General features: G+C 36.0%; 1 protein-coding gene across 3 annotated transcripts in view; it reads right to left on the bottom strand.

Moving 5' to 3' along the window:
- LOC111507183 (protein croquemort) overlaps positions 1 to 13,898 on the bottom strand; it is a 184,680-nt gene that overhangs the window by 12,234 nt on the left and 158,548 nt on the right. For all 3 annotated transcript variants that reach the window (XM_074181615.1, XM_023162461.2, XM_023162464.2), the window contains one exon: positions 2,104 to 2,412. In XM_074181615.1, the coding sequence (XP_074037716.1) occupies positions 2,104 to 2,412 (309 nt within the window). The remainder of the gene's footprint in view (positions 1 to 2,103; positions 2,413 to 13,898) is intronic.

The following is a 13,898-nucleotide window of genomic DNA, read 5'->3' as shown; positions in this document are numbered from 1 at the left end:
GTTCATGAGCCCGGAAAGTCGGTTCCATGCCTACGGAAGCGCAGAAGGGCCACATATTTTTATTATTTGTTTCTTGAAAATTACGACTTTGAATTTTCGACTTTTATCTCGAAATCTCGACTTTAAAGTAGAAATTTCGAGTTTGAAGTCGTAATTTCGAAATTACGAGATTAAAGTCGAAATTTTGTGATTCCAATATTCCGGAAAACAAAGATGAATAACATGAAAATCTAAATTTATTCATAACCTCCAAAATGGCTATTCAATGAGTGGGTCACTGATTCACGGTTAGACCAAAGCTTTGATGTGTTACTCTTGTATGCTTTGTTCTAAGTAAGTATATAAATAGATAGATCTTTATTTGAATTAGGAACCCTAATATGCATATAAGGAGGCAATTGTAATATACAGAAAGGAAAATATATAACAGTCATATAAAATAGTAGGCTTAATATAATATTACTGTGTGAACAGTTGAAGCTTATTTTTTAAAATACATATGGAATAAAAAATAAAAATATAATAAAAAATGGAAGTATCACAAGATTCGGTAATTGAAATATAAAATAGTCATACGGAATAAAATTTTAAGTATACTAATAAGTAAAAAATTGCAACGAACATATCAAAAAGTATATATAAATAAACATACATATACAAACAAAGAAGAATAGTTTTAACGTGTGATTCCTAACACGGGTTGGACGATAGCAAGTGAAAATCGACCGTTCAGACTAGTGCTTGAACCACCGACCAACACGGAAGTCAATTCAAGTGAGTGAACAAAGCACCTACGTCGAACCGCCTGGCTACCGACCGAACTCCAAGGAACCTTTATGTTATTTTTGCCACTTGTGTTATAATTATGAATATTTTTATTGAATTATGTACTTCTGTAAGTAATTTGGTGCTACATGGTTTATTATTTTGAATATGAAAATCATATTGAAATAAAACAGCCTCTTTTCCACTGAGAACCAACTGAGGGTCATTTAACATTGTTCTTGTAGGGGTGAGGCGATTTGTTCTCAATATTATTTTCATTCCACGATTTTGAAGCTTCTGGAGCATATTTTACTTATTGAGATTAAACAGATATACGACGGATGAACAATATCCGAGAGAAAAAGAAAAGTAAGTATAATCAAAATGACTATTGAAGTTCAAATCATTGTGGATGCACCGATACCAATCCTTGTGACCGACAGAAGAGGATATCTCAAATTTGTGATATTGTGGAGATCCATCATTTGGATGGAGCCACCCGGTATATTTCTTAGAATGTTTTTTTACTTGTATGGTTAGAATTGTATGCTGAATAAAGCCAGTCAAGTCAAAACTACGAAGTTATTTGTTTCATTGAAACGCAAAATTATTACAGCTATGAAATTGAAGTTTTTACCGTGCGGTATATTTATATTATGTAAAAAAAAAGTTGGTAAGACTTTAGGTTTTCTGTGAAACATCCCAGAATATTTGGCATAAACATTTGAACACATCAGTTACTATATTCACAGAATATGAAACGGATCTTTACGATTTCAAAGTTATATAATGGTGATAATTTGAATTGAAGATTTGTTTGAAGGTGATTGACAATGTTTCGTGATGAATTTCACTAGTTCGGACTTCCATTGTCTACTATATAAAATGATTTGAAATCCCTGAAACAAGTAAAAAAGAATAATTAAAAAAGAATAGCTGAAGATAACAATTATATTAAGCAACAATAAACCTGAAATGAAATGACTGTGATGACTGGGTCATCACAGTCATCACCCGAAGACGATTGTAGATACCAACAATCGAAACGTCGTGAACTAACGTGACTTGGAATCTCTACACTTTTTATTATCTTCTTTTTTCATTCCTTTAATTTTTATTTATTCAATTATTATATATTTACTTGTAGGTTATTTCACTATCATTTCATTTCAGGTTTATTGTTGCTTAATATAATTGTTATCTTCAGCTATTCTTTTTTAATTATTCTTTTTTACTTGTTTCAGGGATTTCAAATCATTTTATATAGTAGACAATGGAAGTCCGAACTAGTGAAATTTGAATTGAATTAAAATAGTTATCTATTTTTTTAACACTTACCGCTACGATAGGATTGAAGGTAGTTATCTTATCATCCAAAGAACCTACTGATTTCTCTGGGGCATATTTCCATATTCTTTTATTATAAAAAGTTACTGTGTTATTGTCATTGAAAGTAATGTTCTCCCTAATATGATGCTCACGGTAAGTATACGGTCCGAGCTCTACAAACATTGGCTTTATTGTCCAATTATTTTTAACTTCTTCATAATTAGTCCAGTTGAAGAAACGAAACGCTAAGTACATCGGAATGGGGGTCTCTTTCCACATGGAAAATCCTGTGGTTTCTGGACTAGCCAAAGATAGCTCCTGAAAAAAACATAAAAAAGGTAGTAAGATTTTTAAAATGTTTGTTCACTTCAACCTATATTTTTTCAATTTTCAAAATGATTATATACATATAAAACTTTTTGTTGTTCGCAAATGAAATTTTCATTGGAAGGCAGCATTCGTTGTGAATGTGTTTTTCCAAAATCGTTTTCCAACCTATACAGGCAATTTACTTTTAGGAGTTCCAGAAATATTATTATATATTTTTTATTTATGCATTTACCATTATGGGGGAAACAGTCGTGGCACGGGTAGCAATGGGCTGTCCTCAGGGGGGGGGGGTTCTATCCCCTCTGTTATGGAACCTTGTACCTAATGGACGAGCTATTATGTCTTTTGGACCACAATGTGTATAAAGCACTGGGCTATGCAGACGACTTAGTCATCCTAATCCAGGGTGAATACAATAATGTAGTGAAGGGATGCATGCAGCAGGCCCTGAATATTATAACAAGATGGACCGAAGAAGAAGGGCTTAACATAAGCCCATCCAAATCGACCATAGTAGCATTCACCAAGAGGACTAAAACGGACGGTCTCGGACCTCTAAAACTTCGAGGTGAAGAAATACAAGTGTCGGGAGAGGTTGAATATCTGGGAGTAATCCTAGATTCCAAACTGACATGGAACCAACACTTGGACAGGATAAAGAGGAACGCGGAGGTAGCACTGATGCTCGCCAGACGCATCTATGGAAAAACATGGTGGCTAAAACCAGACATGGTATATTGGCTATACACGATGGTGGTTATACCCATGATAACATACGTATCTCTGGTCTGGTGGCCAAAGATGAAGCAGGCGACCGCCATCAACAAACTAGGCAAGGTGCAAAGACTAGCATGTTTGGGAATGACGGGAGCAATGAGAACTACCCCAACAGCTGCATTGGAGACACTCCTGAATCTACCTCCTTGACACCTTGTGATGATGGGGGAGGCCAGGATGGGCTAATTTAGACTGAAAAACTCACCGAACTATAAAAGATCGGACCGAACAGAAATTTCGGAACAAGTGGAGGAGCACATCTTGATGCTACCGAAGTACACCTTTAACACAAACTTCACGGCCAAAATCATAAGCTGTGAAGAGTGGAAGACCCTTAGACTTCCCGAAAACATGTTTGGAAAAACACCTGGTATACAGATGGATCAAAGACCAAACAAGGAACGGGAGCTGGAATATACCGAGCGGATAGAAATTTAAACTACAGCTATCCGCTAGGAATATACACATCCTTCTTTCAGACGGAAGTGCATGATATCTTGTATAAGGCGTTTTTAATTTGAGACCTCAAAGAAATGAGCGAATCAATATTTTTACAGACAGCAAGAGCGCACTAGGAGTTCTGACAAACCCGAAGGTGACGTCAAAACTGGTCTGGGAATGCCATGAAGAACTGAATGACTTTGCAAACAGAAACAAATTAACTTTGTACTGGGTACAATCATAGGTAATGATAAAGCTGATGAATGTGCTAGATGCGGATCATCAACTTCATATATAGGTCCTGAAACAGCTCTGGGGGTACCAAAATTATTGGTAAGAAACCAGATTAGGACATGGACCAATAAGAAACACATACAGTACTGGACAAAAGTATCTGGCAACAAACACAGTAGAACTTTCATTAGGGAACCGTCCGAGAAAAGAACCGAAGAACTACTTCAATATAGTAGGGATCGGCTCAGAATAATTACAGGGCTACTAACCGGTCATTGTCCGCTTAGAGGACACCTGAATGAAATGGGGCTGTACAACGGAGACCTCAGCTGCAGATTATGCAACGAAGGGATAGAAAGAGCTCTACACATCTTATGCGAATGTGAGGCACTGAATCATAGGAGGCAGGCAATATATGGACGTACGAAATTACGTCCAGAAGAATATGACGAACATCCAACACGGAACCTTTACAAACTAGTTCAGGGAATGGGTGTCATGAGAAGATGGGAGAATAAACGCAATAAGCCCAAGAGGCTGCAGTGTCTTCTGGAGACTTGGACTAAACGGTGTTTATAGATAATTATTTCATAGATAATTATTGCTCAAATAATTTTAGAAAAAAAAATGGAATTCAATGAACAAAATACCCGTGTCTGTTTAAAAAAATCTGTTTTTCCGTTAACCAGCTGTCGCACCACTACGAACGACAACCCTCAGAAGTGGAAACTTGTGCGAGCCAACGATTAACGAGGTCTTACCTTTTAACGTGTTATTCCTAACACGGTTTGGACGATAGCAAGTGAAGATCGATCGATCAGACTAGGGCTTGAACCACCGACCAACACGGCAATCAATTCGAGTGAGTGAACAAAGCACCCACGCCGAACCGCTTGGCTACCGACCGACCATCTGGATAGTTCACGGTATCTTGGTTAGGGAGTCATTGACACAGAAGAAACTAGATTATTAAGGTGACGCTAATGAATAATCAAAATTCTAACAAAATAAAATGAAGTGTAGATGAGGGTATGTTGAATACCGACAATTACCAATAATGTTAACATGAAATGTGACATCAAGCTTTTTTTTGAGTGTCATTTCGCAAGTTGGCAATATCCTGGTTAGGGTAGCCATTGACACAGAAGAAACTAGACTGTTAAGATGACGCTAATAAATAATCGAAATTCCAAGAAACTAAAATGAAGTGTGGATGATGGTATGTTGAATACCAACAATTATCAATAATGTTAATGTGAAATGTGACATCAAGCTTTTTCTTAAGTGATTCATCTGGCTAATTAAAAAATCTCTGTTTAAAATCTGTTTTTCCGTTATTCAACTGTCGCCCCCATACGAACGACAACTCTCAGAAGTTGACAAACTTGTGCGAGCTAAGGACTAACGAGGTCTTACCTTTCAACGTGTGATTCCTAAGACGGTAGTGTCCTGGTTAGGATAGCCATTAACACATAAGAAACTAGACTATTAAGGTGACGCTTACAAATAATCGATATTCCAAGAAACTAAAATGAAGTGCAGATGATGGTACGTTGAATAACGACAATTAATAATAATGAAATATCGTTGCATTAAAATTTTTGGAAAAGTGAAAAGAATATTCGCCATCAACCAATTTTCTTAAAATCAAAATTATTTGCGAGGACCGGTAGCTGAAAAACCTAAATCGTCTATATTTCTCATAAAATTAAACTTTATCTGTGAATATGCAAATATCCAGACACACGTGTAATATTTATAAGCAGATATGTACATATTCAGTAGACACTGAATGATAAGCAGGTCGAGTGCTGATAAGGGATCTATAGGGAATTTAATTAGGCATTTTCTATCTTTAAATTTGAATGAAACAAAGTGTGTATGAGATATCAATATTTTTTAATCGTTTGGTGAGTAAAATTAAGTATCGAGGGTTCATTGTAGATAATACAATTTCATTGAATGATCATGCTGACTACGTAATGAGTAAATTATTGAAGAAACTGTATTTTTTTTTTAGAGTGGCATCTGTATTATCAATGTATGCCAAAATAACATGCTATAATTGCATAATAAAACCTCATTATAATTTTTGCAGGTCTCTCTTATATCTCTTGAATCAGAACAAATTAAATCAATTACAAAAATTCGAAATCGTGGAGTGCGAATAATATTACTCTGCCATAGAATGACACCTATACATAATATCCTCTGCAGTTTAAGGAGGCTTAATGTCTCTCAACGACTGTATTATCAAACTGTGATATTCATATTTAAAATAATAAATAAATTGCAACCAACATTCTTAGTAAACCTTTCAATCACAAATATTGAAGTACATCATCATGATACTAGATCGAACACCAATTTTCACATCCCAAGGATAAATTCACTAAGCGGTATGAGCTCGTTATTTTTCACAGGTCTGGACAGTTTCAATAAACTGCCAAATAACATTCATAACGAAAAACTGAATTAAAGCTAATTTATATTTAAAATATAATAATAACTAAGACTTTGTTTTCATTGAATATATAAGTAAGTACACGTGTATCCCATACAGAAATGTGCGATATAGTTTTTTCTTCTTTTTTGTGATTTTCTGTTAATTGGTTATAATAGACTAATTTATTTTGATTTTTATGTATTATGTCTAGATAAAGTACATTAATTATGTTTATATTAGGTTTGCCTATCTGGAAATAAAGCTATTCTTCTTCTTCTTCGAAAGAGCTGTTGATGCCCTCATGTGTGGAATATAACATCGTTCAAATGTCCGCCGCGTGAAGCGCATACGAATAGTCCAATTTTACATGACTGTGGCGCATAAATCAGGCTGAATTTGACCGATGGCATGAGCTACGTTGGCGGTTTGAGAACCGCTCTGGTTTGTGGCTTATTAGCATACACCTGTGACTTAGGAAAATCGCATGATCTCCGAGGCCAGTTCAGATCACCTCCACGTGAGATGACCATTCCCACAACTCGCTCGTGCAGAATATCCAACGTGACATGAGCTGGGTGGCACGTAGCGACGTACTGTTGTAACCACATGTTGTTGGTGGCCAGATCATCCTATTCTGGCCAAAAGATGTTGATAATCATCTACCTATAGTGCTCGCCGTTGACAGTGATGGCCTGGTCAAATATGGACCGATTACGCCGCCAGCCCAAAATCCACAACAATCAGTGACTTTTTCGAGATGCATTGGACGCTCTTGGATCTCATGTGCCAAAGTAGTGATTCACATTCGATTTGAATCGCTGGAGGTTAAATCCATTTGGAAAAATGTTCTCAGGAAGTTTATTCCACATAAACGCAGTTCTCCAGATGAAAGAGTTCTTAAACAGTGAAGTTCGAGGTGTACTGAGTTGAACCTCAAAACGACGAGCAGCCACAGTCCGTCGTGTATCTCTGATATGTACAGCTCTTGGTGGAATCAAATTTGCCAAGTCACTTGAACACTTCCCGTGAAAGTATCTATAGAAAAGAGACAAATCTTCAAGTTGTCTTCGATATTCCAGGCTATAAAGGTTGTACGTGATGTTCGCGTCTCCAATCAGACGGATGGCTCTTTTCTGGATGGAATCCAGCAACTTCAGGGTATGTTTGGGGGCGGAGCTACATACATGAGAACAATATTCCAAAGAAGGTCTGATCTGAGTTTTATAAAGCATTAAAAGTTGCCGAGGTGTGTACAGTTTTCTGGTTCGGAACAGTGTTCCAAGCTTTTGAGAAGCAGCCTTTGCAATTCCAGCGACATGATTGCGCAACGACATATTGGTATCCATGGTGTCCAGAAAGCGGAATTGTCAGGCCTGACATTATTATAGCAGGGGAGCCCACGATGCAAAATGGGGATTTACTCGAGCGTCATTGAGACATATTAGGTTGCAAAGCTTAGATGATAAGAAGAAAAAAATGTTATATAATATATACCTTTTCATCGGTGGGGGAAGCGGCTATAGATTTTTAAATACGTAAAAAATACTGTTGCATGGACATACTCGAGCGCGTCAGATATTGATAGCATCAATGTCCTACGTATTTTCAATAATGTTGGTATGTTAATCTGATCGTTTGCATGATGTGGGTGGTTGTACGTAAGGGTTAAAAGTGAAAAGAAAAAAAATTTAATCGAGCGCGTTAGATTTTCTCAGGGGATGTCAAGTGCAACAAAAAAAAGCTCTCATTCAATAATCTGACGATTTCGTTCTGACGCAAACTCGCGACCATTATTATAATGTGGCAAAAAAATTCGCCATTTTGAAATACTATATATGGTCCATCTTTATGTTTTAGACGTGCTGTCTCATAATCCGACGATTATCTAGAGGGATTCGCTCAATCTGACAAAAACAAAATTATTTTATTTTTTTTTTTCAATTCATTGTACTTAATGTATTGAAAAGCTCAGGAAAAAGCATGCAAATGAATAAGTGTATGTTTTTTGAGTAGAATACTGTGTTTATAAGAAAATAATTTTTAAAAAATGCTCAAAAAAATTAACTTTTTTATAATTAATTGATTAATTAATGAAGAAAAGAGAAATTAAACTTTCTATGTTTTTTACTACTTTCATTTGTAACTAACGTTACTGCAGTTTCGTCCTATAAGGACATTTTCAAACTTATACAATATATAAGAACATTTTCAAACTTATACAAGATATATTGTATAAGATTGAAAATGTCCTTATAGGACGAAACTGCAGTAATGTTAGTTACAAATAAAAGTGGTAAAAACATAGAAAGTTTAATTTCACTTTTCTTCATTATGATTTCCTACTACGTAGGCTATATCCATCAATTAATTGATTAATTAATCACCATCTTCATCACGAACGAGTCTCTGTGATGGCCTCATGGCAATAGAATTCAGAGTGGGGACGGAGTGAGAGAGTAATATATAGAGAAAAAGTGAATTGAGAATAGAGGAATAGAAACTCGGAGAGGGAAATATAGGTATCACACAGCTGCACGCATTAAACTTTATCGACGAATTTTTGTTATTTCGGCTTGCGGAAATCGTCAGATTACTGGAATATACACTTTTTAGCAGGTAACTAACTCGCCTTACCTTAATCTGACGCGCTCGAGAATTTCTGATGATCAATTTTTTTTTTACTAATCTGATCCTTTATTCCTCACAGGCGGCCTTATATATGGGGCTCATATTTGGTGGAGGTACTTAACCTGGTACAAGGTATCCCCCTGTATATTAATCTGCCGCGCTTTAGTAAATCCCGAAATCCCCGCTTGGGCTCCCCTATTATTATATCCGGTTCGGGGATATTTATCTTCTTTGAGAAAACCGATGCCTCATTAACATATGCAACCTCCTGCTGCCAGTGAAGATGTGCCTCCCTAGCCGATGCCCTGGAATCCAAATGGAATGACGAGACACGTGTGTTGCGTCAGCAAAGCAATATATTGGATTCTTGGTTTTTTCCAATAAGTCGTTGATACACAATAAAAAAAAGATTGGAGACAATATGGATCCCTGGGACACACCAGCGCTGATTGTGAAAGTATTCGAGAGTTATCCATCGACGGCCACTTGCAGGTAACGTTCTTTCAGGAAGCTGAAGAGTCATTCACCAAAATGGTCCGACAAGCCATTTTGGCCAGCAAACCCTCATGCAACCCACGGTCAAAAGCCTTAGAAATATCAAGCGCAACAGCTCTCTACTCTCAACGTTTCTCGATTGCGTTTTTTCAAATATTGGTGACATACGATAGAAGGTCGCCTGTAGATCTTTGTTTCCGAAAGCCATATTGATGATCGCTCAATATGTTGAACACTTCCAAACATTTAAGGATACGGTGGTTTACGACTTTCTCTATGATTTTTGATATCACTGATAGCAAAGCGACTGGTCCATAGTTATTTGGAAGATTTTTCTTCCCTTTTTTTGAAATAGGCTGAACGCGAGCAATTTTCCAACAAGAAGGAAAAACCTCTTTCTTATAAACAAGACAGATTCAAAAGTCTGCAAAATACTGGTATGCGTTCATTTGCGCACTTTTTAAGTGCGATGACGGGCACTTCAGCAGGGCCAGATGTCTTGTTGATATCGAGCTGTTTCAAAATTCGCCTGTGGAGTGGGACGCAAATTGCTAGTAGATTTGCTTTTTCTATGGATGTTGTTGCAATTGAACCATCCACTTGTGTTAGTGGTGGAATTGTGGATTTTGTAAAGTTCTGATTAACAGCTTTAGCTACCGACCAGAAGGATCTAGACCCGTTGGGATTGGCAAGCAGTTTATCTCTAATTTCTTGATTGTAAAGTTCTATGTTTTCATTTATCCTGAGTTTACAGCTGTTGCGAGCATTAACAAACCTAGTTCGGTTTTTGGCATTGAAATTTTTGCGCCACTGCCGGTAGGCGAGATTTTTGGAGGCGACAGTTTGCTCACAATTTTTGTTGAACCAAGGTTTGCCGTTAGAAGGTCGTTTCATTGAGCCATTCGATATTGTAGACATTGAAATCACCGAATATGGAAATTTCGGCACTGGAATGATTGATTTGCAGAAAGTCAATGTTGTTTGCAAATGAAGAGAATAGTTCCCTATATTGTGTATTGCTAGGTGATCGATAAACGCAGCATATGAATTTGGAGATCTTCTGTGATTTTATTTTGAAACACATTACATCAAAGTTTTGGGGTTCCAGCATTTCCTCTCGTTGACAGGAGAGATCGCTTCTGATAAAAAGAGATAATCTAAAGTTACGTATGAATCGGGAGTGGAAATTATAGCCGGGATATAGAAAATTGACGGGGTTTCTTGAAGCACTGACTTCGGTTTCTATGAATGCAAGAATATGAGGACTATGAGATTGGTGCACTGAGTTAATATTTGAGATGAGTCCTCTGATGTCGCAGAAATCGATTTCAAAGTTGCTAGTGGGCCTCTCAGCAACTGCAGTTAGGAGGAAGACCCTACTGACTGTCAGAAATAGTGGTTTTCGAATAACTTTTGCAGGATGATGCCTTTGAATCAGCCCCCTCCCGGAGATCCGATTGGGGAGCTATTTTACCTCCGGAGTATTTTGAACCTAGGAGCGCCATCATGCATTTTCGTCATGTTTCCACCATTGAAACCGGAAACAGCGGTATAGCAACGTTAGCCCGAAAGCAACTTCACGCTGCCTAAGCCGTTGCGATGGTATCTCACCGGGCGATGCCGGGTGGGACCAGCATTTACCATCTATTGATCTAAAAAAACTACTTAAGGATTGCTCCAAATACCAATGGATCCTGAACTATTGTCAAAATTGACAAATTCAAAAGAGGAGAGTTGCATAGTTCTAGTTGGTCATTGAGGGTTTTGAAATTGGATGTTTTAATTCAATTTATTTATTTCCAATGCTTCCAACAAATCAATCTGCCTTCCTTTACTGCACGTATGGGGAATTTTCATGTTTTTTTTAATTTATTGTGTGGTTTGTTTCTTGCATATACCCTCGGTAACTCATGTTAAAATTTCTGCCTTTCTGGAATGTATGAACTGCTAAACAGTCATCACATTCTAATCTGTATATGCCTGATTTTTTCCACTTATCCCTTTTGGGTTTTGCGTTGAATAATATGTTCTCCAAATTACTTTTACTAGTAAATGACGTAGTTATTTAAACTATTTAAAAATAGTTTTTTATGTTTTTGGTGAGCTTTCCCGAATATATGTTAGCATATTTAGATATAGTTTATTCATGATATTTTTTTTGGTTTCATTGGAGATTATTTTCTCAAATCAGTTGACCAGAATATGGTTATCACATGCGATCTGCTTCATGATCTTCATTTCTTCTTGAAAAACCTTCTCTGATGAAGGAATCATAAATGATCCATGTATCATTGATCTGAATGCCGATAATTCATGTGATAATGGACTGAAAAATCCATGGGGATGGTACAGTCCGCGAAAGTGTTTTTCCTATATATGTTGAACTGATATTTGAGTTGAGGAAATTCAGGAATTGATTTAACTGTCTCACCGAGCCGCCAATAATAATAGATTATTAATGATAGTAAAAACTCTAATTTCCAAATAATCAATGACCAAGTAGAACTATGCAGCTCTCCTCTTTTGAATTTTGTGAATTATGACAACTAGTTCAGGATCTATTGTTATTCGGAGCAACCCACAAGTAGTTTTTTGATATTGTTGTAAATCATGCCCTAAAGAAAATAACGCAGGCCGCCAATGGTAACCATAAACCAATCGTGACGTAGCTAAGAGCGGGTGAATGTAGGATGTTCGCTGCCGCTCTAGATATAGCGAGAATAATGCTATCGATTTTGATGGAATTTCGGCGAAATTTTCTAGCGCATTCGATTACGATGTATAAATGCTAGCCACGAGCATATCGACACAGTCAAGTAGAAGTTCGAATAATAGTTGAAGTTTTAGTTTCAACTAAAATACTTCAGTGTTTGTTGTATTCAAAGTGAAATAAAGTTAAGTTTGATTATTCAGTGTAGTCAATTATTGGTCAACTCACCGGGAAAAACGTAACAATATGTTACGAAAAATAAATAATAAAAAAAAACTAATTAATACAGTTTATTGTATGATTTTTACTATAAAGGGTTTTACAAAAACACGTGTTGCGGTTTTTGTAAAACTCTTCATAGTGAAAATCATACAATAAACTGTATTAATTAGTTTTTTTAATATGGATTTTCATCAAGTATAGGTCAGTTCTATTCAATTAGATAAGTAATTATTGTTTTGGTATCTCAGATAAGGTATTGATGAGTCAAGTAACATTTTTGTTATTTCAGGTACAGGTTTAATTAACCTACCTAAATGACATTGACTATATTATTGTATTCCGTGTTAGGAATCACACGTTAAAAGGTAAGACCTCGTTAGTCCCGCACAAGTTTCACAACTTCTGAGAGTTGTCGATGGGGGCGGCAGCTGATTAACGGAAAAACAGATTTCAAACAGATTATGAGGAATTGTTTGTCGAACTGCTTGAATTTACTTGAGAATGGTTATTTTCTCTATTCTATATTCAATATGAATTTTCACAAAATAGGTCATCAATCTAACATGCTTGTTTTGGATTTATTCTACGCCATTTATTAATTACTATATGAAAAAGTAACACGTTCAAAAATATACTCTTTGAAAAGAGCCTATCTATAACAAACAACATAAATATATACATATCTATATAACACGAAATCAAAAATTAGTCACGAAATTCTTGCAAACTATACTAGTCTATCACAAAAATCCTTAGTTTTTTCCTGAACTCTGCATTTCATTATGCACTTCAAATAATTCGGGAGATGGACAACCAAACTTTTAATTAAGGTACATGAGGTACTTACTGTAAACAGGTTTGAGCACCCAGAAGGGGACTCTATATCTAAGGTGAGATTCTACCAGTGAAAAATACACAATGTTAGATATTTGATTTTCTTTATTGAATATATAATATATAAAGGAAATATTCACTTCAACAGCTAATGATTCAACAACGTACTTTTGTAACTAACAACAAACATGACAGTTCCTAATACTTATATCTAGTTGTCATCAAAAGTATGGTAATATAATATATAACATCTCTCCGTTCAAGTTCAATTACTTATATAATTCGAAGTCTTTAAATTTTGATGGTATTCTAATAATTCTATTAGATTTTCTAGGGATGGGTGAAATAGAAGATGAGGGCTAATGTGTTTTCGACTCTATTTTATTTTCATCAAGTGTGTTTTCAATCGATGGCTGATTATCCGGACTGTTATTATTAGTTGGTTCTGACCTAAAGAATTTTCTGTTTCTCAAAAGTTGGCCGTCATCTGTATCTATCACATAGGCCCTAGGAGATGAATGAATTTCCTTTATTTTACCTCTCTCCCAAACTTTTCCTTTTCTGTAATACACATTATCCCCTTCATTTAAACGCCGCATGTCTTTTGCTCCTCTATTGTAATAGAATTTTTGTTTTTCATGTGCTAATATTCTTTTTTCTTGAATCCCTTCAGTGATAATTGGCATC

This window comes from Leptinotarsa decemlineata, unplaced genomic scaffold, assembly GCF_025532065.1.
Source record: "Leptinotarsa decemlineata unplaced genomic scaffold, Ldec_3_MD MMD2_tig00026314_RagTag_RagTag, whole genome shotgun sequence".
Lineage (NCBI taxonomy): Eukaryota > Metazoa > Arthropoda > Insecta > Coleoptera > Chrysomelidae > Leptinotarsa > Leptinotarsa decemlineata.
Note: the sequence above shows the minus strand (reverse complement) of the source record. Positions and strands in the feature narration are given on the sequence as shown.